A 23,315-nucleotide genomic window follows, 5' to 3' on the forward strand; every position below is an offset into this window, starting at 1 on the left:
CAAGTCTAAACAAATGAGCAGCCGGGTTGACCTGCTCGCTTCATAATCAATAGCTATGATTGCACTCTGCTGCTGTCAATCGTCACGCGGCAAATCATCCATCGGAGCTATATAAACATGCTTCATTCATTCATTAAATGTCGTAAAAAAACTAACAATGAGTGTTCGCGCATTTCTTCCGCTGGCGATGCTCGCCCTGCTGCAAGTATTCTTCAATCCTGTACAAAGTGTAATTAGTTCAAATTCACGCTCCACGCGACAAATTTTTTTAATCAAAAATGCTCCTCTCACACCTGCCAGAAAACGACCATGGAGCAGTTGCAGAAAACGGGCGAAATTATGCGCACCGTGTGTCTCGGGAAGTCGAGGGCATCGCTGGACCAGGTGGAGGCGCTCTCCCGGCGGGAGGAACAGCTTCCGGAAGGAAAGGAGATCATGTGCTACGCAAACTGTGTGCTCGAGATGATGCAGGCGGTAGGTTTTGATTTGTTCAACACTTAAAATAATCAAAGTTGTCCTTTTTGTAAGGAACCAGCAGAGTGGCCCGCAGGCTTAGCATTTAAGCTGCTTTGTACTGCTGTTTTGTATTATGCTTTATGCACTTTTTTTAAATAACATTATTAGCGGGTTGATGATCTGGAAAGTGCGGAAGTTCGTCAAGAACAAAAGTGCATCAAGAAAAATTCTAGAGTTTTATTTGAATAGGTATTATAAAAATATGAAACACAATAGGACCTTTAAAAAAACTCTAGAATTTGAAGCAATTATTTTTCCTCATCCAAGTAGTACAAAATACCGAATTATCACTTCCAAAAACTTCGGTAATTTGATAATAGACTGACCAATGACAACTAAAATCGTTTTTTTTTGCTTAATATAACTACCTAATAGGTACCTACCGCCATTTCAATATATTTTTCGAATATTTTTAAACTGGCCTCAAGATTTTTACACGAACTGGTGTTGACTAAACAGGATGTCAGAAAAAGGTCGAAAGGACAAAAGATCGAAAGTGACAAAAAGGGAAAAAGTCCTAATTCAAATAATATGGATGATTTTTGCGAGTTCAAAAATGGTCTGTGGTTTTTCAATATTTCTAACATGAGCTACTGCAGTTCTAATCTAATCTAATCTAATCAAACCCTGCGCTAAGATTTTTTTTTTTTTTTTTTTTTTTTTTTAATTTATATTTATTCAAATTTCTTTTCCATGTACATTCATTCAGTTAAAATATTATTGAGTGTCCAATCACAAACGATGACTTTTCACCTCAATTTTAAATACTAGCAACTTTCGCTATTCAGTGATTTCAAATGTAGGAGGTCCTACATGTACAAAAGGGAAAAGGGATACCTTAAAACTAACTTATAAACTATATAAAGAGCGGATCAATGCAGCTGAAGACTGCAATGATTTTTGTCGAAATGCATCAATTATCTTATTGGACATAACATCCAAAGTGTCAACTTCGGCTAATTGATGAAGTTCACTGGTGCTGAACCAGGGAGGAAGTTTCAGAATCATTTTCAGAATTTTGTTCTGAATCCTCTGAAGTTTTTTCTTCCTGGTTAAGCAACAGCTTGTCCAGATCGGCACAGCATAAAGCATGGCAGGTCTGAAAATTTGTTTATAAATTAACAGTTTATTCTTGAGACAAAGTCTAGAATTCCTGTTTATAAGTGGATACAAACATTTAATATATTTGTTACATTTAACCTGGATACTTTCAATGTGATCCTTGTAAGTAAGGTTTTGTCAAAAGCAAGTCCAAGATATTTCACTTGATCCTCCCACTTTAAATTTACCTCATTCATCTTTATAATGTGATGACTTTTTGGTTTAAGAAAATCAGCCCTTGTTTTGTGAGGGAAAATAATAAGTTGAGTTTTTGCAGCATTTGGAGTAATTTTCCATTCTTTCAAATAAGAATTGAAAATATCCAAGCTTTTTTGTAATCTTCTTGTGATGACACGAAGGCTTCTACCCTTGGCGGAGATGCTTGTGTCATCAGCAAAAAGTGATTTCTGACATCCTGGGGGCAAATCAGGCAAGTCAGAAGTAAAAATATTGTATAAAATTGGACCCAAAATGCTTCCCTGAGGGACGCCAGCACGTACAGGTAGTTGATCAGATTTGCTATTCTGATAACATACCTGCAGAGTACGATCCGTCAAATAATTTTGAATAATTTTCACGATATAAATCGGAAAATTAAACCTTTTTAATTTCGCAATCAAACCTTTATGCCAAACACTGTCAAATGCTTTTTCTATGTCTAGAAGAGCAGCGCCAGTAGAATAGCCCTCAGATTTGTTGCTCCGAATTAAATTTGAAACTCTCAACAACTGATGAGTAGTTGAATGCCCAAGGCGAAAACCAAACTGCTCATCAGCGAAAATTGAATTTTCATTAATGTGCGTCATCATTCTATTAAGAATTATTCTTTCGAATAATTTACTAATAGATGAAAGCAAACTAATGGGCCGATAGCTTGAGGCTTCAGCAGGATTTTATCCGGTTTCAAAATCGGAATTACTTTGGCATTTTTCCAACTACTGGGAAAATATGCCAAATCAAAACATTTGTTGAAAATTTTGACCAAGCTACTTAAAGTTGCTTCTGGTAATTTTTAATTAAAATGTAAAAATGCCATCCTCACCAGGGGCTTTCATATTTTTAAATTTTTGATAATAGATTTTATTTCATTCAGATCCGTATTAAAAACTTCATCTGATGAAAATTCTTGTTCAACAATATTCTGAAATTCTATTGAAATTTGATTTTCAATAGGACTCAAAACATTCAAGTTGAAATTATGAGCACTCTCAAACTGCTGAGCAAGTTTTTGAGCTTTTTCCCCATTAGTTAATAGAATATTATCACCATCTTTTAAAGAAGGGATGGGTTTTGAGGTTTCTTAAGAACCTTTGAAAGTTTCCAAAAAGGTTTGGAATAAGGTTTAATTTGTTCGACATCTCTTGCGAACTTTTCATTTCGCAGGAGAGTGAATCTGTGGTCAATAACCTTTTGCAAATCTTTTGAATTCGCTTCAGTGCAGGATCACGAGAACGTTGATACTGTCTTCGGCGAACATTTTCAGACGAATCAGAAGCTGAAGATCGTCATCAATAATGGGAGAATCAAATTTGACTTGGACTTTAGGAATAGCAATATTCCTAGCATCCAAAATTGCATTAGTTAAAGATTCCAAGGCTGAATCAATATCAGCTTTGGTTTCTAAAACAAAATCATGATTTAAATTATTCTCAATATGATGCTGATACCTGTCCCAATTAGCTTTGTGGTAATTAAACACAGAACTATTGGGTCTGGTAACTGCTTCATGAGAAAGTGAAAAAGTTACTGGGAGGTGATCAGAATCAAAATCAGCATGAGTCACTAAAGGACCACAATACTGACTTTGATTTGTCAAAACCAAATCAATTGTTGATGGATTTCTAACAGAAGAAAAGCAAGTTGGCCCATTCGGGTATAATACCGAATAAAGACCAGAAGTGCAATCTCTGAATAGAATTTTACCGTTGGAATTTACTTTTGAATTATTCCAAGATTGGTGTTTTGCATTAAAATCACCGATGATCAAAAATCGAGATCTATGCCGAGTAAGTTTATTCAAATCCCCTTTGAAATAATTTTTATTTTCCCCAGTGCATTGGAAAGGCAAATATGCAGCTGCAATCATAATTTTCCCAAAAGAAGTTTCAAGTTCAATGCCCAAACTTTCAATAACTTTTAACTTAAAGTCACGTAACGTGCTATAAGTCATACTACGGTGGATAACTATTGCAACTCCACCGCCATTTCGATTCATTCGGTTATTAGTTATAACTTTATAATCTGGATCACTTTTCAAATAAGTGCCAGTTTTTAAAAATGTTTCGGTTATAACAGCAACATGCACGTTATGAACTCGTAAAAGTTGAAAAATTCATTTTCTTTCGCTTTTAAAGAGCGAGCATTAAAATTCATAATATTGATGGAATTACTTAGATCCATGATTAAACTTCAGGGTAAGAACAACATCATTCGCAAATTTTAATCCAATCTGGATTGCTTCCATCATGGATGTAGCATTACTCATTGTTTGAATCAAACCAAACAGTGAGTTTTGCAAAAAGTCATTTTTCAAACGTAACATCGCCGAGATCAGAAGATCCCAAAGCGTTGCCAGCAGAAAAATTTTCAAATGAGATTTGAGGTACCTGCCCAATTTCAGAAAGATTGGTAGAGGATTTAAAATTCGTGGATGAACCCGAACCCGAAACGACGTTAGCATAAGAAATGCCATTGTTGATACCTAACTTTTCCACGGTAGGGGTATTTCTAGAATTGTTCGAGTGAGACAGCACGAACGTTTGATTTAAAGATCCAGGTACAACCTGACTTTGAGAAAATTTCGGTTTGGATTTCGGCTGATGCTTAGCACGAGAATCCAAAACCTTTTTTCTGATGGGGCAATCCCAAAAATTTGATTTGTGATTTCCACCACAATTTGCACATTTAAATTGGGTGACTTCTTTCACGGGACAATTGTCCTTGTCGTGAGAAGAATCCCCGCAAACCATGCATTTTGGAACCATGGCGCAATGATCAGTACCGTGACCGAATGCCTGGCAACGCCGGCACTGGGTCAGATTCTGGCCATTACCGCCATGTTTCTTAAAATGCTCCCACTTTACCCGTACATGGAACAAAAACTGAACTTTGTCCAAAAGTTTCAAATTGTTGATTTCATTTCTGTTGAAATGAATCAGATAAAATTGTGAAGTCAAACCAAAGCGAGAAATATTCCCGTTTGATTTTTTCTTCATTGGTATTACTTGGGATGGGGCAAAGCCAAGCAACACCTTAAGTTCGTTTTTGATCTCATCCACCGACAAGTCGTTGGAGAGACCTTTCAAGACCGCCTTGAATGGCCGAGCATTCTTGGTCTCATACGTGTAGAAATTGTGTTTGTGGTTTTCAAATAACCAACAAAAGTTTGGTGATCTTGTAAAGATTCCGTCAACAAGCGACATTCTCCTCTTCGACCAAGCTGGAACGAAACCTTCAAATTGCAAGTTTCCTTGCAATTCTTCAGTTGCGTTCGAAAGCTGGCCAAATCGGAGACGGAAGTCACAACAATTGGCGGAGCCTTTACTCGTTTCTCGACGGCAGAAGGCTCAGTACGAGGAGAAGGTTCCTTGTCATCAGTTTCGGATAAAACACCGAAACTGTTTGTCAATGGAATTGGAGGATTGACCTCACATTCAGAATCAGAATCAGACCTCAGAAGAGGCTGTTTTCTTTTCTGTTTCCGTTAGCCGGTTTAGCGTTCAAACGCTTCACCGACGTAACGACCAAATCTTCAGAAGATTTGCGTTTACCTTTGTTTTGACGCATTTTGCAAGCAAAGTTCTCTTAAAAAGATGGCTTCGTTTGTAAAATACAACAAAATTTCAGGCGGGGTTAGTCTTGAAAAGACTGTTTAGAATTTTGGAAAATAACTCAGGTAGTCTTTAAAAAGACTGTGAATTTTGTTTTGAAATAACTCTGAGCTTAGGTAGTAAAAAAATACCGCAGCTCTAGTGTCCGTTCACCGACCCTGCGCTAAGATGTTACCCGTTACTCAGCTGTCAAAAATCGAGAGACATGCCATTGTATCCCAGTCACGGCGTTCTCACAGGATTCTTATAGAATTCTAGCAGGGCGAAAATATTCTTACTAGAACTATGCCATCATCGCGCTAGAACTTTGCGAGAATTCTCAAAGAATTCTAGCTCAAATGCAATAACCGGTTCTAGCAGAAGCGGCGAAATCAAACGGTTATGTTAGAATCCTGCTAGAATTTTGCTAGAACTATTCTGACAGGCCTTCTGCTAGAATTCTGTAAGAATTTTGCTGGAATGGAGCGGAGAGCATTTTTTCTAGAATCCTGCTAGAATTTTGTTAGAATATGTCAGATTTATTTTCTGCTAGAATTGTTGTAGTAAAATAAAACAATAACTGTACATAACTTAGTTAACATTTATTTTATTATTTATATATGTACACTAGTCATTTTTTTCATTTCATCACACCACAGCTTCATATTTTTCCTCTTCCTAGCGGTCTATCTGGTTTTCTCGAATGAAGGCAATCCTGATTCTGCCTTCATATCTGGGAAGTCTATTTGGGGTTGAAATCCGGCCATTTTCCTGCTTGCAACGCAACACCATCGAAAACCTGTGACAAAAAAGAAAAAAAAATATTTTGTTAATTGTTTTCGCAAAGTTTCCCAAGAGGTGGAAGTTAAATTTCTGTCAGTAAGCGCCCAAGACGGTTCCTTTAAATAATTTCACGAAAATCCTTGTAGAAGAACATAACCTAGGAAACTGGAGTTTACGCATTACGCGGTGTTATTCCCGGATTATCCGTTGAATTATTTTAGACCTTAGAAATCTTTTATACTCTCCAGTTCCTGGGTGTTTCTTAAATACCATTTTCACAATTTCATCAACTTACCTTGTTCCAGAATAATGTGGCACGAAAAAAAAAACCGTCCGTCTTTTAGAAAAAAACCTCCGAAAGAAAGAAAGAGAAGAAAGATGACCGGTGAAAACACGATCAACCACGAGGTTTGCGAAAATGACGTCATTTTCGACAGATATTTTTCCTGCTAGAACATTCTAGCAAAATTCTAACAGAAATCTGACAGATTTCGCCCTGTAAGAGTTTTCTAGCAAAATTCTAACAAAATTCTTACAGATTTCGCTCTGTGAGAATTTTCCGGTAAAATTCTTAGAGGATTCCGGCAGGCCTGCTAGAATAATTCTAGCAGGGTTCTAGCAGAACCAACTCTGCTAGAAATTTCCGTGACCGAGATGGGACATTCCGCACACTCAAACAGTGCACGAGCCACAACAAACTTCCAAAGAGTCATGCTTATGCAACATTTGCTGAACTTTCCGAACAAATACTTTGAAAAGTACACAATTTAGTTTTAAGCCTTATCTACACTCAAACTTACGCAAACTCTTGCGGAAACAATCATCAAGTTGATCCAAAAGTTAGTCGAGTATCGACCATCGGTTGCAGCGATCCCTTTCTGACATCGAAGTAACAAAGTAAACAGGGGCAAAAATGACCGATGCAACAATCTGCGATTTGCCATTGTAGATTCATCGACATTTGATGATGGGTGAAACCCCCGAAAAAATGGTAAAAACTGACTAATTCATCAGTTAACTTTTTTTGTAGGATTATGACAACTCGTGAAGAATACATTCAAACCCTTTATCTTTGTACATCGAAATATTTGATTTTGTCTTTGCCACAACTTTGTAGAACATTGGTACAATCAAACCCCAATGGTTTGACACCAACTGTCAAACAAACGGGGTATTTTTGACACCTCTTTTACACGGAGTTCACACACACTGCCAAACGATTGTTGTGATAGTGTGCGTGAGCGCTGAGTAAAAAGTGACAGTTCGTCACTTTTTAGTTTGACTTTGACCAACCAACGGGGTACAAACTAAAAAGGTGTCAAACGAAAAAGTGATAGGGGGTTGAGTGTACACTTTAAAATATAACCCTGCAGTGTTACAAAAATGCATGATTGAAACATGAAAATTTTCTGTTCTTATAAAAAATAACCTCGGTGGGTTCTGACGATTTTGGAAACATTTCTGGAGTTTTTTTTGAAAAGGTCAAATAAACGAAATTTTAAGTTTTTGCTTTTTGGGTGTTTTTTTAATACCCCTGACTCAAGGCGGTTTCAAAAACACCCAAAAAGCAAAAACTGGAAATTTGGTTTATTGGACCTTTTTTTAAAAAAAACTCCAGATTTCAATGTTTACGAATTCAAAAACATAGAGTTACCGGATATGCTAACAACATTTCTCTCTGTGCACCTTTCTTCGGCAACGTGGCGATTAAATTGTTTGTGTCGTTCTGGAAATATTTTTTTTTTTTGTAATATCACCAAAAATCCAATTTTTTGGACCACTCTATAAGTGGAAATAAGTTGAACTTTTAGGCACTTGTATCAAAAACAATTTTTTTGTTCAGTATTTTCTGTTTTGAACGATGAATCTACTTAACGCATGGATGTTTGGCATAATATTCCATTCAAAAAGTGTTTTCCAGAATTGAACATGAGCATGAGAGACCACCCATGGTTGCTCCTCCGTTGCTGAACAGAACCGTAATATCTTTTCAGCACTACTGATTATAGGCTTCGACGATCGAGTGGTGTTTCCCTTATCAACAGCATGTATGAATGCGCCGAAAAGATAAAACACCATGATTACTAAAGCTTGGTAACGCGAATTGGTAACAGTCATTGGCCACCAACGGTGCCCGCCATGTCAGTTTGTAGATCTCGATTTTAATGCATGCATCCATGGAAGGGAATGTTAGTTAGCCCAGGTTGCTACTAGGGCAGCTGGTTTACCCTGTGCTTACTCCCCACGAGCGCCAGGAACCTGAAAATGTGTTAGTAGGATAGGGTGTTTGGTCAGGATTCATCATAAAATATGATGATGCGACCCAAAATCATAGTGTTTGTTGAACGGTATTTTGTATTATTCTCAAGGCTAGCAATCGGATGCTCCGGATTAGACATTTCCCGTTTATCGGTTGTTAAATTTTAATGAAATGGTTTAATCTTAGACAACCGGCTGTGCACATATAGAACCAAAATCATTTGTAATTAAAGAATGAAGGATTAAACAGTGTAACTATTCCCTAGAGATGATTTTACGAGATTTAAAAGATTGATGTTTAGTGAGGTACTGATTAACGGTGCAAACGGCGAGTTATGATGTTTATCGAGCTGACATGGTATGATAGGGTTTTGTTGTTGGGTGCTGAAGTTGAACTGTATGGCACTGTGTGTGTGTGTATGTGCAACCAACCAAACGGGACCACGCGGTCGCTTCTTACAAATTGAGTTGTTTCCATGTATTTTAGATTTTGAATCTTATACATGCAAATAACTCGCATAGGCATTTGGCAGGTGTTAGCTCTGCCGAGCTTCGGTGACCCATTTCTACGCAGGCTAGCCGTGCGCGAGGTACTTCAGTTTGAATCGACAAGCCCCGCCCTAAAGAACGTTTGCATCAATCGGATTCAAACGTTATTTAGCACTTCCGAGTCCTTGTCAAATGGACAAAGACCCAGCACGTATCGAGCGACTTTGATGTTTCGTTCATGTTTAGAGTTTCAAAAATTCATATTTCCTGATCTTTCTCGTTTGGAGCAGATGGGAATCGAACCCAGGATCATTCGCTTACAAAGCGAACACCGTAACCAGTCAGTCACGGCTGCTCCATAAGTTGAACTGTATGGCACTCGTATCGAAATCAAGACTTTTCAATATTGTTCTGATTTGAACGTTGAATTGAACAATTGAAAAATAATTGTTTTCAGTTGATTACATCTCTGTTTTGATAAAAAAGAAATTAGAAAAAATAAATTAAAGCAAAATGCACTCTTTAAAACATTGCACATGGCTTTACTTTTATTTTGAAATATAGATGCGGAAAGGAAAGGTGATAGTGGATAGTGCGATCAAACAGATCGACATGATGCTCCCGGAGGATATCGCTGAGCCAACGGTAAAGGCCTTCAACATGTGCAGAAACTCTGGTTGGTTTAAGTTTTGAGGTTAAATTTAGTTGAAGTGCAATCGAGTTTTGGAACTATTTTCTTTTCCAGCGGATGGTATCAAAAATAACTGTGAAGCTGCGTATGCCTTTCTGAAGTGTAATAGGGATAATAATCCCAAGTTTTTCTTTGCGTAAGCTTCGGTTGTTGCGAAATGGTGGCCCTGTCGTGATATTGTGATTTGTTTGAAACCAATAAACATGTTATTTTATCAATCGCAAACTTTTATTTCGCCTTTGAGGTGCACACAATAAGTCTAAGAGCCAAACTTATCAAATTAATATCACATTTATGTATCAACTATCATGGTAGGGTTGTCCGTTGTTCGTTTGCGTTAGGTCAGTTCATGAAATTCAGCTAGGGGAAAATAAACTTTGGATTGTTTTGATAAAAGCAGTTCAACAGGACGTACGCCGACTCGCAGTGATCTTTGACGCCCTGAGCTACATCCTTGCAGGCCTCCAGTCCGTTTCGAAAGTCCGGCTTGAAGTCGTCCGGAAGCAGGGTATCGATTTGCTTGAGCGATTTCTCATAGCTGATCTTGCCTCGTTTGGTCTGGAAGGACAAGTTGACAAATTTAAATAAATCCAGCTGTAATTAAGGTCAAATCTTACAGCTTGCATCATGTCTAGCAGACAGCTGACGTAGCATTTGAAGTTCTTTTCGTTGGGAAACACTCCTTTCTTTGCTTCTTCCAGGATATCTGATGGGATCAAAATCAGGGTTAAAACCTCATTAATCCGTTCAAAGCTATTAGCGCCTACCATCGGACATCTTATGCTTCGGTTGGCAAACATTTCGAAACATTCGGGCCGTCTTTTCCATCTGTTCCTTAGTCACTCCCTGTGGGGGGGCAATAAAAAAAGGAGATGCAACAGGTCAACCCAATCAAAAGCCCTCTTTTTCTCCCCTTCAAACGACAACACCTACGCAATCATGTCCGCAGAACTTGGCGTACCAAATAAGAACCGTCAGCAGTAGGGTGGCCCAACTGTCGCACTTCATGTCGTCACGCTATATCACGTTTTCACGAGGGAGGTCTTCATTTCTTGTTTGGTTGGTGGGTGCGGTGCGGTCGGCTCACTTTTGCTCACTTCAACAAGTCATCGCTCCACCACCACCCTCTGTGAACTTTACAGAAAGACACGTGGGTTTATGTTAGGGAAAATTGAAGCGAGGGTGAATCCCTCGCGTTTTTTTTGGCGGATGATTTACGAGATTTGGGTTGTGTTCACTTTTATTGGTTCCACTTGAGATTGATTGTCGAGCTGGGACTGAAGTGCACCCTCGAAGGGAGTGTTGGTTTTATATCTACCCCATCTGCGGTGAGGGATAATTAGAGGTTTTTGTTAATCGGGAAGTGATTTCCTGTGTGTTTTAGAATTGTGTTAATTGGTGATTTCCTCGTGATTAGCCAGGTGTTAACTGGTATCGATATTGGATGTGCATTTAAAAGTTTTGGATTGCAAAATTATTAAGGGGTTACATACATGTGAGAAATCACAAAATTTCATATTACAGGAAATTTTTTTAATCCGCTGAAAAGATGATTTTCAATCAGTCCTAAAAGTTTCATGAAGATATTTCATGATTAATGTAAGGTATGCACATGGGATGGACCAAATTGGCTGAAATTTAAGGTGAAGACTCTCAAGACATATCCCGAGCTACAGGGTGGAATCGAAAATTGTTTTTTTCAGCAACACATTTTTTGGGTCCCTTTTTAGGGTCCCAAACAACCTCCCAAAATTTGGGAGCAATTGGTTAAGCCCACGATTGGCGCAAAGCGAATGAAATTTGTATAGAAATTACTACACTGAAAAAAACCAATTCTCGAAATCGTGAATTAAATTCACGAATGCGAGAACCACGAAGGAATATATTCACGTTTATAGTGCAAATGCACCATACTCATGAATAAATTCCTTCGTGGTTATCACATTCGTGAACTTAATTCACGATTACGAGAATTGATTTTTTTCTGTGTATGGGGAGAAACTTGCATTTTCACATTTTTAATTTTACAAAATTCATGATTTATTGTTTCATTAAACTAACACCGTAGAAGTTTAGCCCTGAATGTCCTGAACAACTCTCCCGAAGACAGTACGGTGCTAACCTGCTTCTAACAAAAGTTACAGATCGTTCAAGAGAGACATTTCGATATACTCGGTAAAAATCATACTTTCTGCCAACACTGCCGAGTCAAACGGAATCTTTTGCAAACAATTATATATTTGATGATTTGGGGTGCAACTTTACTAAATAATGTATTCTGAACACTTCTTTACGTCGATTTTAAGTAAGGTTTATCAAAATATAAGAACATACATGTCTATTTTTAATTTCATGGTTCCTTAGGCAATGTTGGCAGAATATTTGAGTATCATTGATTGTTTCAAAACACGACTATTGAAAACTCTATATCTTTTTTATGACGCACTTAAGCACCATACTTTCTTCAGGAGAGTTGTTCAGGACATCCAGGGCTACACTGCTAAGGTGTTGGTTTGATAGAATAATAAAACATGAATTTTGTAAATTAAAAAATATGAATTCCATACAAATTTCATTCGCTGTGCGCCAATCGTGGGCTTAACCAATCGCTACCAAATTTTGGGGGGTTGTTTGGGACCCTAAAAGGGACCCAAAAAATGTGTTGCTGATTCGATTTTAATCATTTTCAATTTTCCCATATAACTAGATTCTACCCTAATATCCCGTGTGCATGACGAAGCCTGATTTTAACATTTTGTTTTTTAAGAAACACAAAAATCAAAAAACTGACGATTCATTATATAAAAAACCTAAACATATTTTATCTTTTTTTAAAAACCCGATTCAATATCACCTGAGGTGAAATAGAGCCTTTCTTACAAAATGATGAAACTCCGACAAATATATTGGTGCAATTATTTTTTTTCGGAAACATAATGATACCACCCAGTGAGAATTTGACCTAAAGCTTCGAATCTTTTTTTTTTAATTTTAGGGGTACATTATGGGTCGCAAGATAATTATATTTAATTAAGAAAAACATATTGGATTGACATTATTAGAAAAAAAGGGTACTCAGCCTTTCATGTTAGTCTATGATTAACTTAAAAAATATGTATCGATATTGCACTTTGTCGATCAATTATGAAAAGTCATAAAGAACACTGTCACGCGCAGCGTAAAACGCGCAAAAATAAATGCGCAAGCGTTTATGCTTCGACTTGACGACTTGTCGATCTTGCGAGCGAGAATGAGCTGGGACTTTGAATTTGATGTTCAATATATGATTCTGTATAAAACCAAAAATTTAATAGGAAAAATAGGGTAAAAATAAGACGTAAAACACTAATATGGAAATAAATTTTGGAAAAGCTTCACATTTTGGGCCCAAGCAGTTTATGGCGCATGTTTTCGAATGGCTTTTTGTTTGAAACTGAATTCTTTTAATTTAAAAGTGTTATCTATAAAATAGTCCACAAAATACCTTTACCGGTCGAAAATTGTGAAACGAAAAATAAAATGTTCGTCTCCGACCCCACGGCTACAAATCTGAAACATAAAAATTGTGGGTTTTACGAGCGGTTTTCCAATGATGGAAGACACAAATTTTTAACAGCGGATACAGACATCGCACAAGTGTGTCAGAAAAAGAGCTCTCAAAAATCAGGCTTTGAGTTCCGGGTTTCGGACCAAAATTCAATTGAAAGAGCGCATCAAAACCTTCAAATTACACATATGATATTTTTTTTCTGGGACGATTCCTCGCCGTGCGTGAATTTTTTAAGATTTCTGAGAAAAGCGTGTTTCCAAAAGCAAACCTTAAACCTTTCTTTTGTAAGAAAGGCAAAAACATTTTGAAAATCAGTTTTTGTCATGCACAGGGCCAGTTTAACGATCCTTCACCAAAATTTGGAGCCTTTTTGGTCAAAGCAGAAACTGCTAACTTAAAACAGCTATATCTCGGCAATGATACAACCAAATGTCCTCAAATTTGTTTTGTTAATAGATGCACCCAGAACTGGGCATCGGCATACGAGAGGATAAAGAGTACGATTCGGTAGTAAAATGGTACTGTGTGCGGACGGAGAGGATAAATCCCGAAATTACCGAGAGTACTTTACTCATGGTTCATTTTCCAAAAAAGTTCATCAATCAAAAAAAAAGTACCGGTACCGAGACTCGAACCCAAGACCTTCGGCATATTAAACCGTGCCTTTGCCGTATGGGCCACCATGGTTCGGTGACTAAGTGGCGGTCGTTTGTCCATATAAGCCACTCATAGGATGAACTGTTCCAATGAACGAATGAACACGCGAGAGGACTATACGACAGACGGTGGGTCGGTTCCACGGTTGGTTCCGATTCCAATGGCAGAACTTCAAGCGCCAAATCATGCGGCAGCATCAGCAACGACGCACCACAAGCGCAACGACAGAGATCAAAAAACTGGTTGCTTCTGTCGAAGATTCCTCCTCCACCGAAATCTCGATACCCTTGGTCACGAAAACACCAGTAGTGGTCGCTGAAATAGAAAAAAAAAACAATTCAAATCTACTAGAATTGGTCCCCATGATGGGGGTGAGGCAATAGGTATGTCCTCGCTAGGCTACCGCTCATATGACCCTGGCCAAGACTGCCCCAATCTTGCCCAGCAAAGCCTGGATTGGGGATCACCGTTAGAATTCCTGAATTCCATCATAATTGTTTTGTTTTCATTTGCTGCCTCACGCGTGCTCACGCTCAACTTAAAAATATACACACTGAGAAAAGCCGGGCGAGCTGTCACGACAGCAGCGCCATCAGCGCATGGTGAGTGGATGCCGAAACAAAATTGCATTTGAAATAACTGTTTTAAAAGGACGATGGTTCGGCACTCGAGTGTCCCGTCTGTTTGTCTGTGACTATACTCTCGCAATATAGCACTTCCCTCACGTTTCTTTTCGTGAGGACTATCCCCTCGTTCTTTAACGTTGGGTGAGAAAATATAAATTTTAATACCCTGAATACAGATTTATAAAATGTTTAAATGTCTGCTTGTACCAACCTCTGACATTTTTGCCGATTTACATGTATGTAACCCCTTAATTGAACAATAAAAGCCCACATTTCAACAAACCACAGAAACTAATTTTTTTGTACACTCTAGAAAAAAAAAAAAAAATTCATCCTGTTGAAAAAAAAATACGGTGGTGCTTTTACTTCTTGATATGAACTAAAGTCTTTTTCTATTGCTAGATGGCATTGACATCTAAATTCGTTTCTAGAAATTTTGTTTGATAGTAATTAGATTTTCTCAAAAATCATATTTTTTTTAAATGTATAACTATTATATGGTACCAGATTTTGCACTATCATAAAATCTTGCGCAAAAGATGTTGGTTTATCTCTTAAAACATAACTAAAAATTTTGAAAAATTGGAAAATACGTATTTTAGGAAATCAACTAAGTGATAAATAGTCAACTGAAACAATCCGGATTTGTTTTCATGTACCTATTTTTATAATATGTCCCTGTCCTGCCCCTGTTCGCTTAAATGTCCCTTATGCAATTTCTGCAATTTGAGAAATTTCACGAATACAATCATTTCACTGAAATTTCAATGAACAGTGATCTCACACATGCTCTTTTTATTCTTTTGTTGAGTTTGTTTTGCAAATTACCTTGATTTATTGCTTTCATTTTGGGAAAGTTCGCCAGATGGGACTAGGCTATAGTTATGAGCATTTCTTATTTCTCATTGGAAACGTCTTGCAACTAAGTAAAATCAAGATATCCTAGCTAATATCGAAAAAATCGTAAACTAGATGAGTGAACCTATTGCTTTCAAATGTTGCTCCAGAAATAGAGCCTATTCCATTATGAATCTTAAAATCAACAAAAATACATATGGGACATTTATGCGAACAGCGGTAAGGCCATAACCTACAACTTTGCATAAGTCACCAAATTGATCCGAAAAACCATTCTAAAGATAGAGATTTTCACTTGCCCATTTTGTATGACCAGCCCGAAAAGTTGTATGGAGCTTTGTATGGAAAAACTAATTATGCAAAATGGTTAATTTGACAAAAATCAAAATAAAAGGAAGAATCCGAAGTGAAATTTTGCCAAGGCCTTCGGATAATCGAGTCTGGACTGTAATCGATCTTTGATGCTTTTGATGCTTTTGTCACCACATCAATACTTGTCGCGGAAGATTCTTTTCAGAATTTCCGAGTTCTATTGTAAATGCAGTCGTTTTTTGAAATGTAGTTTCCAAGTAATTGATATATCGCGATTGCCAGCCCGATGACTCGCAACTAGATGTTGCACTACATGTAATTACCTGTTCATCGCTTTGTCAGCTCTAGGAACCATGACCGAACATAAACGTTGAGTGTTGACTAGAGATGACAGTACGTTTTCACCATTTAATCATCGATCTGGAGGGTTATTGTTATAAATGCTACCCATTCGATACGGTTCAATATCAGTTGTGTTTTTATCGTAGTAGGAAGGTAACAGCAATTGCAGTGAAGTATGCGATATCTAGTGATTTTAGCCATCGGCTCATACGTATCCATAACAGGGTTGGACCACGTGTCTGGTACGATGACCGTTGAAGACATGAGCCGAGTCGCCAAAGTGATGCGAAACATTTGTCAACCAAAGTTCGGGATTCCGGAAGGTTAAAAGTACTGGAATAACATTTTTGGACGATTTAATTATGAGTGCTTCCTTCAGATGTTGCTTCCGCTGCTTCCAAAGGAGTATTTCCGGACACACCGGAGTTTAAGGTAAACGATTGAAGGATGGACTTTCTTTGCTTTACCTAAAGACCGCTTTATTTTGCGATTGTTATCCGAGCATTCGTTGGTGAAGGTTGTCTGAATCAACATGACTCGTCGCGTCCCGGCGCAAAACGCCGGCAATATTGCCCTACCTGCGGCTCAAGCAGGCAAAAAAGTGGGAATTTCCAAAAGGAAGGTTGAGGCCTCAACTGATGGCCAAAAACCGGGGATTTCCAAAAGGAAGGTGCTTTTGGAAGTGACATCGAACAGCAAAAAGACGAAAAAGAGCGACGGTACTGTACCGATGGATGAGGAGGAGGAGAACTCTTCATCGCACGAGGAGCAGCTTTTGAAGAACAACAAGTTTGCTGGACTGCCTGACGAGGACCAGGTAGCGGAAGCAAAGGAGAATGAAGTGAAACAGCGAAAGGAGAAACTGCCTCCTTTTTATGTGCGGCAATCAGCAGCAACGATCGACTTTCGAGCGGGGCTGGTTGAACTCATCAAGTCTGGGAAAGTCCTAGGCAACATTCGTCTGTGTCAGGACGGATTTAAGGTGCTGGTGCAATCCAGGCAGCACTATCAACTGGTCAAGGATTACTTGACCGAAAACGAGGCGGAGTACTTTACCCATGATGTCGTCATGGATAAGCCGTTCAAAATCGTCGTCAGAGGTCTGTACGACATGCCAGTGGAGGAATTAGCTGCCGAGCTAAAAGTTTTGAAACTGGATGTGTTGGCCGTGCACAAAATGAGCCGACGCAACAAAGACATCAAGTACCGTGACCAGCTCTACCTGCTGCATTTGGCTAAGGGATCGACGACGCTTCCTGAGCTGAAGGCAATTCGAGCGGTTTTCAACATTATCGTGTCGTGGGAGCGATACCGACCAGTGCATCGTGACGTCACACAATGCTTCAACTGCCTGGGTTTCGGGCACGGAGGTAAGAACTGCCACCTGAAGCGTCGTTGCGCCAAATGTGGTACCGATGCGCACATCACATCCCAGTGCATCCAAGATTCGCTGGTGAAGTGCCTCAACTGCAACGGTGAGCATTCGTCAACCGACCGAAAGTGCCCCAAGAGAGCTGAGTTCGTGAAAATTCGGCAGCAAGCATCGACGAAGAATCAGCCTCAGCGTCGTAGAACTCCTCCAGCCCTGGTGGAGCAAAATTTTCCACCTCTTCAACCGCGACGCCAGGTCCCGAACTTGGCACCGTTGCCGTTGGATCCCAGGAAGAGAGCTGAGATGAATCATCCACGGCCGGGTTCCAGCCAGGAGCCGAGACCGCCACCACCGGGCTTCAGCCAGGAGCCAAGACCAACCCAAGAACCAGCAGTTGAGGAAAATGGTAATGATCTTTACACCTCAACCGAACTCCTCAATATTTTCAAACAGATGTCCGCTGCACTGCGTGGATGCAAAACCAAGACCCAGCAGATTGAAGTGCTGACCTCGTTCGTCATCCAGTATGGATCGTAGGTCCCTCAAGCTGCTGAATTGGAACGCTTGCTCCATTAGGAGGAAGAACTTAGAGCTGGTGGATTTTCTTCGCGAGAAGGAGATCGACGTAGCTGCCATCACGGAAACTCATCTGAAGCCCGGTGAAAAAGTTTATCTGCAAAACTACAAGATCGCGACGCAGCTCGACAGGACCACCTCTGGAGGAGGAGGTGTGCTTGTCGCTGTTCATCGTGATCTCAAGCCACGCCGGCTGCCACACTTTAAGCTGGACATCATCGAGGCCGTTGGGGTGGAAATTCCCACTTCTGTTGGCCCAGTACTCTTCATTGCTGCATACTGCCCACGTCAGGTGAATTCCAGAGATGGTTCAGCAGCAAAACTGAAGAGCGATATCCAGAAGCTGACACGGCGGAGCGCAAAGTACATCATCGCTGGTGACCTCAACGCGAAGCATGAAGTTTGGGGCAACAGCAGGAGGAATCGGAACGGAGTGATTCTGCACAACGATCTGCAAAACGGATACTACAACGTTGTGAGTCCGGATCGTCCAACGAGGGTGGCTCGGTCTGGGAATCACTCAATCATCGACTTCTTCATTACCAATATGGCTGAGAACGTGGCTCATCCTGAGGTGTTTGAAGAGTTGAGTTCTGATCACTATCCGGTGGTTGTGGAGGTTGGAGCTTCCGTTACTCCGCAGCGGCAACCAACCCGGAAAGATTACCACAACGTTGACTGGCAGCAGTTTCAGCAAGTGGTCGACAGCAACATCGACTATGATCAACACCCGGAAACTTCTGCCGATATTGATCGTTCGCTGGAGGTGATCCAGCAGGCTATCAACCAAGCAGAGGCTGCCAACGTTCGGGAGGTTCCTGTTAATTTTAAGGTAACTGATATTGACGTAGATACTAAACACTTGATTAGACTTAGGAATGTTTATAGGAGACAATATCAACGGACTGGGGACTATGACAAAAGATTTCAGTTAACAATTTGAACAAAATCATACAAGACCGACTTGACAATATCAGAAATCAAGAATTTTCAAAACATGTAAGCCAGCTTGGGAATTATTCAAAACCATTTTGGAAACTTTCAAAAGTTCTTAAAAACAAACCAAAGCCTATTCCTCCTCTTATTGTTGAGGATTCTCCTTTGATTACATCCGAGGAAAAGGCAAATGCACTTGGGCTTCATTTTGTTAGTTCTCATAATCTTGGCGCTTCCATGACCAGCCGTAAAGAAACATCAGTTGCCAATAGTATTTCAACAATTAATAACTCTACCTTTGAATTTCCTGCAGATTCCCATGTTTCTGGTGAGGAAGTCAAAGTTGCAGTAAACAAATGAAAAATATGAAAGCTCCAGGCTTTGATAACATTTTAATCTAGTGTTGAAAAAACAGAGTGATCAGTTCTTTCAACATCTAGCCAATATTTTCAATAAATGTTTGCAACTTGGTTACTTCCCCACCAATTGGAAACTGGGCAAAGTCATACCAATTTTGAAGCCTCAAAAGATCCAACATCGCCAACAAGTTATCGTCCCATTAGTCTTTTGAGTAGTCTGTCCAAACTCTTTGAGAAGGTCATCTATTCAAGGCTTTTGGATTTTACCAACGATAATAATATAATTTTGAACGAGCAGTTTGGCTTCCGAAAGGGACATAATACTGCTCATCAGCTTACGAGAGTAACTAAAATCATCAAGCAGAACAAGCTTGAGTCTAAATCAACTGCTATGGCTTTGTTGGATGTTGAGAAGGCTTTTGACAATGTTTGGCATGATGGTTTGATACATAAACTGTATTTATACGGTTTTCCAATGTATCTTATCAAAATTATCCAGCACTATCTTTCGGAGAGATCGTTCAAGGTTTTTCTGAATGGGATTGCTTCTGGATTATTCAACATTGATGCTGGGGTTCCCCAAGGAAGTATTCTTGGCCCACTTCTGTACAATATTTTTACATCTGATTTGCCTACTCTTCCTGGTAATGGTGTGTTGTCACTTTTTGCTGATGACACTGCCGTTATTTATAAGGGTAAAATAACCAGATATTTAGTTGGCCGTCTTCAGAAGGGTCTTGACGTTCTTTCCGAATACTTTGGCGACTGGAAAATTCGCATAAATGCAGCCAAAACTCAAACCATCATTTTTCCACTTTCCAAATCGGCCAGATTTGCCCCAAAAGATGATGTTTTGATAAAAATGAATGATGTTTCGATACCCTGGTCAAAGGAAGTTGTCTATTTAGGTCTCATACTTGACTCGAAACTATTGTTTCGGCAGCATGTAGACAAAATATTGAACAAGTGCAGCATTCTCATCAGGTGTTTGTATCCTTTAATTAACAGAAAATCAAAGCTATCTTTGAAAAATAAGTTAGCAGTTTACAAACAAATAATTTACCCCGTTATTGAGTATGCAGTACCTGTTTGGGAGTGTTGCGCTAGAACTCATAAATTGAAGCTCCAGCGTGTCCAAAACAAGGTACTCAAAATGGTTTTGAATGTTCCTGGCTGGACAAGATCAAGTGAGGTTCATGAATTAGCAGAAGTAAAAATGTTGGATCAGAAGATTCAAGAAAAATGTTTGAAATTCAGGGAAAAATGTGCTATATCTGAATACCCCTTGATTCAAGGATTGGTTTAGTTTATGGTAAGTTTAAGTTAGTTTTAGGTTAGGTTATGTTTTCTTAACATTTTTTTCCTCATTGTACCTAGTGTTACAAAAATGATAAATCATATACTTTCCAAGTTATAAAAATGAACAGTGTTTAAATCACGAAAAGCAAACTAAAGCTGAAGAGCCACAGCTGACCACTTATTATGTAAACCAAATGTAATTATTATAAGATTGATTCAATAAAGTATATTTAATTCAAAAAAAAAAACCGCTTTATTTTGCTGCAGTGCTACGCTTCCTGTTTAATGGATCTAACACAAACTGTGAGAAATTTGAGGAAATTTAATCGAATTTAAGTTGATGAAACTATTTTTCTTAGTCGAAAAAAGGCAAGCTCAACTACGACGCTGCGTATGCTCAGGTTCAGCTTCTCCCCGAGGAATACAAGGAACCGTTCCGAATCGGGCTGGATTCGTGCAGGTATGCCGCCGACGGAATCGAAGACAAGTGCGAAGTTGCCTACGTGCTGTTGACCTGCTTCTTCAAAGCAACGCCCAAGTTCTTTTTCCCGTAGGGAATCGGTGCATGAAGGCGTAGTTTAAGGATGTTTTTAAAATTATAGAGATGTGCTTGCAGTAGGTTTTCTTTTGAATATTTTGTTGAAAGTGGCCTTGATTCGAGTTTGGGAAACTTCCAAGGCAAACGCAAGTGTTCCCAAGCTGCATCCGAACGTCAGAATGAGGTAAGCTCCCAAGAAGTGCGAAACCGTTAGCTTGATAACCTCATCGTCACCACCGACTTTGCGAGCGTTCCAAATGTTCTGTTGTACCGTCGTTAGTAGATATCGATTAGCCGTCTGTAATGCGGGAAAGTGAGATTTTGAGCTGATCCTTGGAACGATATTCTTACCCGCAATTCCCAGAAGTCCTGCATGCCGGATTGTTTGACCGTCATTATCATGTCGTTGTACGGCTCTTTGAAGGGGCAGGTTTTGGTCACCAGGTGAGCAACAGTTTCCCAGTACAGGTCGTCCTTCAGCAGCTGCAGCATGCTAGATGCTTCTAGATCGACAAACTCGGCCGGAACAAAGTGCTCGAACTCGGTCCGCTCGCCACAGTATCCGAGATCGTGCGTCTTGCTGTGCCTTACGAGGTAGTCCTCGTCAACGACCAAGTAGTTTTTGACGAGAGTTTTGACGTACGGCTGGAACAGTTACAAATCTGAAGAGTATTAAATAGGATTAGCTGGATGAAATTATACCTGTGTAGCGTACAGGATAGAGAAGATCCACGAAAGGGCTCTTCCCGCGTACGGCATTCCACTATCGGCAAGATCCATGGTAGTGTCAATGGGTTTCTCGTACTGAGGTATGGTCATAACACCGGCCAATCCTCCACCGTAGCTATTGCCCACCATAAATCCAGCAAACAAAAGCGATGTGAACAGAAAAACAGACGACACCATATCCGTCCGCATACGGGCACTTTGCTCCATGTAGAACCCGATCATGGTCAGCAGGGAATCGCTCAGCGTGACTGGCATCTCGTTCTGAGGTTGCAGCAGCTTGTAGCGACCTCCCTCGATCAACCAGACTGCCACGGTGGCAACAATGAAAGTGATCAATACCGCGATCCACAGGGATGCCGTAAATGAAAGGAAAGGAGTCCGCCAAGGTGCCAGGAGTCGTGGTTTTGGAACGAGTACAGTGATTCCGGATCGACTCACGTGATGAGTATAACTTGCGTAATCGTACGGTTTTCGCCTAAAATAAAAATGAATTGTTGAAATCTTGCTTCAACATTTAATTTAAGTCAGCGATACCAGAAGTAGATGGCAGCTACCGCTATATCAGCACGCCGTTCAACGACTGCTCCCAGCAAACCCGTTCCGGTGCGGTTGTCAAAGACTTCACCCCAGAATGCGGACTCGTCTAAAATGTTTACCTTTTTACCGTGGTCCTTATACCCAGCAAGACTACAACCTTACCAAACGACGCCTCGATGGTGCAGTTGTGAATTCGGCAAAATTCCAAAATTAGAGTAGGTTCGGTACCGTCCAGAAACAGCGGCAAGTCTTCCTTCATAAAGTTGGGGTCATAGCGAGCATTGGCCTTCTCGGGGGTCTTGAATTGTAAACGGTTAGAACATTTGTTTCTTGAGCTTCTTTGCGAAGCTTACCGATTGTTCATAGTAAGCATAAGGTGGATACATCAAAGTGCTCAACCGTATCGGGAATCCTTGCATGTCTTTGAACTTGTCCGGAAAGTAGTCCGGCGGTTCGATGGGAACGATTTCAACATTCCACGAACCTCGAGTTCCATTGTTGAAGATATTGGTAGTGTAGAACTTGATCGACTCAGTCCCCTCATCTGGACAGACAAAAACGACTTCCGGCAGTTCCAGAATATTCCGATGACTTTTCAGCATGTTGAGCTTGGTAACATCTGCCGATTCCATCACGCCGATCAGCCTCTTTCCGGAGGCACGTTGGTTGGACTGATCGTGTACGAAAACAAACGAATCCAGGAACGGAGCGAACGCCGCTTCGGACACTACGAAGGCTTGGCATGCGGCGTCCACCGCTTGCAAGAACGTCTCGTTGAACTCGGAATCCACGGTGATCGTGATCAGTGGGATGGGCGCGTTGAGGTGGAGATCGTCATCGTGATCTTTGATGAGGCACACGGTGTAGTACTGGGACATGAACGTCACCGCCAGGTAGTTGATTGCGGTGATGACGGAGTAGTTTTGGGTGGAATGAACTGCTAGTAGGTCCATGGTTAAGGTTGCGAAGAGCCGCC

At 40.0% G+C, this 23,315-nt stretch overlaps 3 protein-coding genes across 5 annotated transcripts; 1 reads left to right on the forward strand and 2 right to left on the reverse strand.

Moving 5' to 3' along the window:
• Nucleotides 1-118: 118 nt before the first annotated feature.
• Nucleotides 119-21,153, forward strand: LOC6050673. Its single transcript, XM_001867203.2, has 8 exons — nt 119-229; nt 301-474; nt 9,522-9,633; nt 9,703-9,787; nt 16,168-16,316; nt 16,373-16,425; nt 20,803-20,838; nt 20,895-21,153. Exons 1-8 carry the CDS (start codon nt 158-160, stop codon nt 21,087-21,089), a joined length of 876 nt encoding a protein of 291 aa, XP_001867238.2. The 5' UTR covers nt 119-157; the 3' UTR covers nt 21,090-21,153.
• LOC6050670 (general odorant-binding protein 72) lies at nt 9,855-10,971 on the reverse strand. Of its 3 annotated transcripts, none has more exons than XM_038259668.1 (5): nt 10,582-10,944; nt 10,416-10,494; nt 10,266-10,354; nt 10,064-10,206; nt 9,855-10,008 (listed from the first exon to the last, which is right to left on the reverse strand). In XM_038259668.1, the coding sequence occupies exons 1-5, from the start codon at nt 10,654-10,656 to the stop codon at nt 10,005-10,007; spliced, it is 390 nt and encodes a 129-aa protein (XP_038115596.1). In that variant the 5' UTR covers nt 10,657-10,944; the 3' UTR covers nt 9,855-10,004. The 3 variants fall into 3 exon arrangements, with proteins under 3 accessions (XP_038115596.1, XP_038115594.1, XP_038115595.1); XM_038259667.1 differs by lacking the exon at nt 9,855-10,008 and having other exon boundaries at nt 10,009-10,206; nt 10,582-10,782; nt 10,867-10,971; XM_038259666.1 differs by having other exon boundaries at nt 9,855-10,206; nt 10,582-10,943.
• Nucleotides 20,797-23,292, reverse strand: LOC6050674. Its single transcript, XM_038260747.1, has 6 exons — nt 22,693-23,292; nt 22,502-22,637; nt 22,337-22,445; nt 21,776-22,277; nt 21,425-21,718; nt 20,797-21,371 (listed from the first exon to the last, which is right to left on the reverse strand). The coding sequence occupies exons 1-6, from the start codon at nt 23,290-23,292 to the stop codon at nt 21,132-21,134; spliced, it is 1,881 nt and encodes a 626-aa protein (XP_038116675.1). The 3' UTR covers nt 20,797-21,131.
• Nucleotides 23,293-23,315: the final 23 nt, after the last annotated feature.

Source organism: Culex quinquefasciatus, chromosome 3 (assembly GCF_015732765.1).
Source record: "Culex quinquefasciatus strain JHB chromosome 3, VPISU_Cqui_1.0_pri_paternal, whole genome shotgun sequence".
Taxonomy (NCBI): domain Eukaryota; kingdom Metazoa; phylum Arthropoda; class Insecta; order Diptera; family Culicidae; genus Culex; species Culex quinquefasciatus.

What these genes read in the sequence shown, in the direction of transcription:
- LOC6050673 (XM_001867203.2), top strand. Translation starts at nt 158, where the DNA reads ATGAGTGTTCGCGCATTTCTTCCGCTGGCGATGCTCGCCCTGCTGCAA. An exon ending in AAAGTTCGGGATTCCGGAAG is followed by an intron (nt 16,317 to 16,372) that starts GTTAAAAGTACT and finishes TGCTTCCTTCAG; the next exon opens with ATGTTGCTTCCGCTGCTTCC. An exon ending in CGGACACACCGGAGTTTAAG is followed by an intron (nt 16,426 to 20,802) that starts GTAAACGATTGA and finishes ATTTTGCTGCAG; the next exon opens with TGCTACGCTTCCTGTTTAAT.
- LOC6050670 (XM_038259666.1), bottom strand. Translation starts at nt 10,656, where the DNA reads ATGAAGTGCGACAGTTGGGCCACCCTACTGCTGACGGTTCTTATTTGG. An exon ending in AGTTCTGCGGACATGATTGC is followed by an intron (nt 10,495 to 10,581) that starts GTAGGTGTTGTC and finishes GCCCCCCCACAG; the next exon opens with GGAGTGACTAAGGAACAGAT. An exon ending in TGCTAGACATGATGCAAGCT is followed by an intron (nt 10,207 to 10,265) that starts GTAAGATTTGAC and finishes TTGTCCTTCCAG; the next exon opens with ACCAAACGAGGCAAGATCAG.
- LOC6050674 (XM_038260747.1), bottom strand. Translation starts at nt 23,292, where the DNA reads ATGGACCTACTAGCAGTTCATTCCACCCAAAACTACTCCGTCATCACC. An exon ending in CACCATCGAGGCGTCGTTTG is followed by an intron (nt 22,446 to 22,501) that starts GTAAGGTTGTAG and finishes TAAACATTTTAG; the next exon opens with ACGAGTCCGCATTCTGGGGT. An exon ending in GTAGCTGCCATCTACTTCTG is followed by an intron (nt 22,278 to 22,336) that starts GTATCGCTGACT and finishes TTTTTATTTTAG; the next exon opens with GCGAAAACCGTACGATTACG.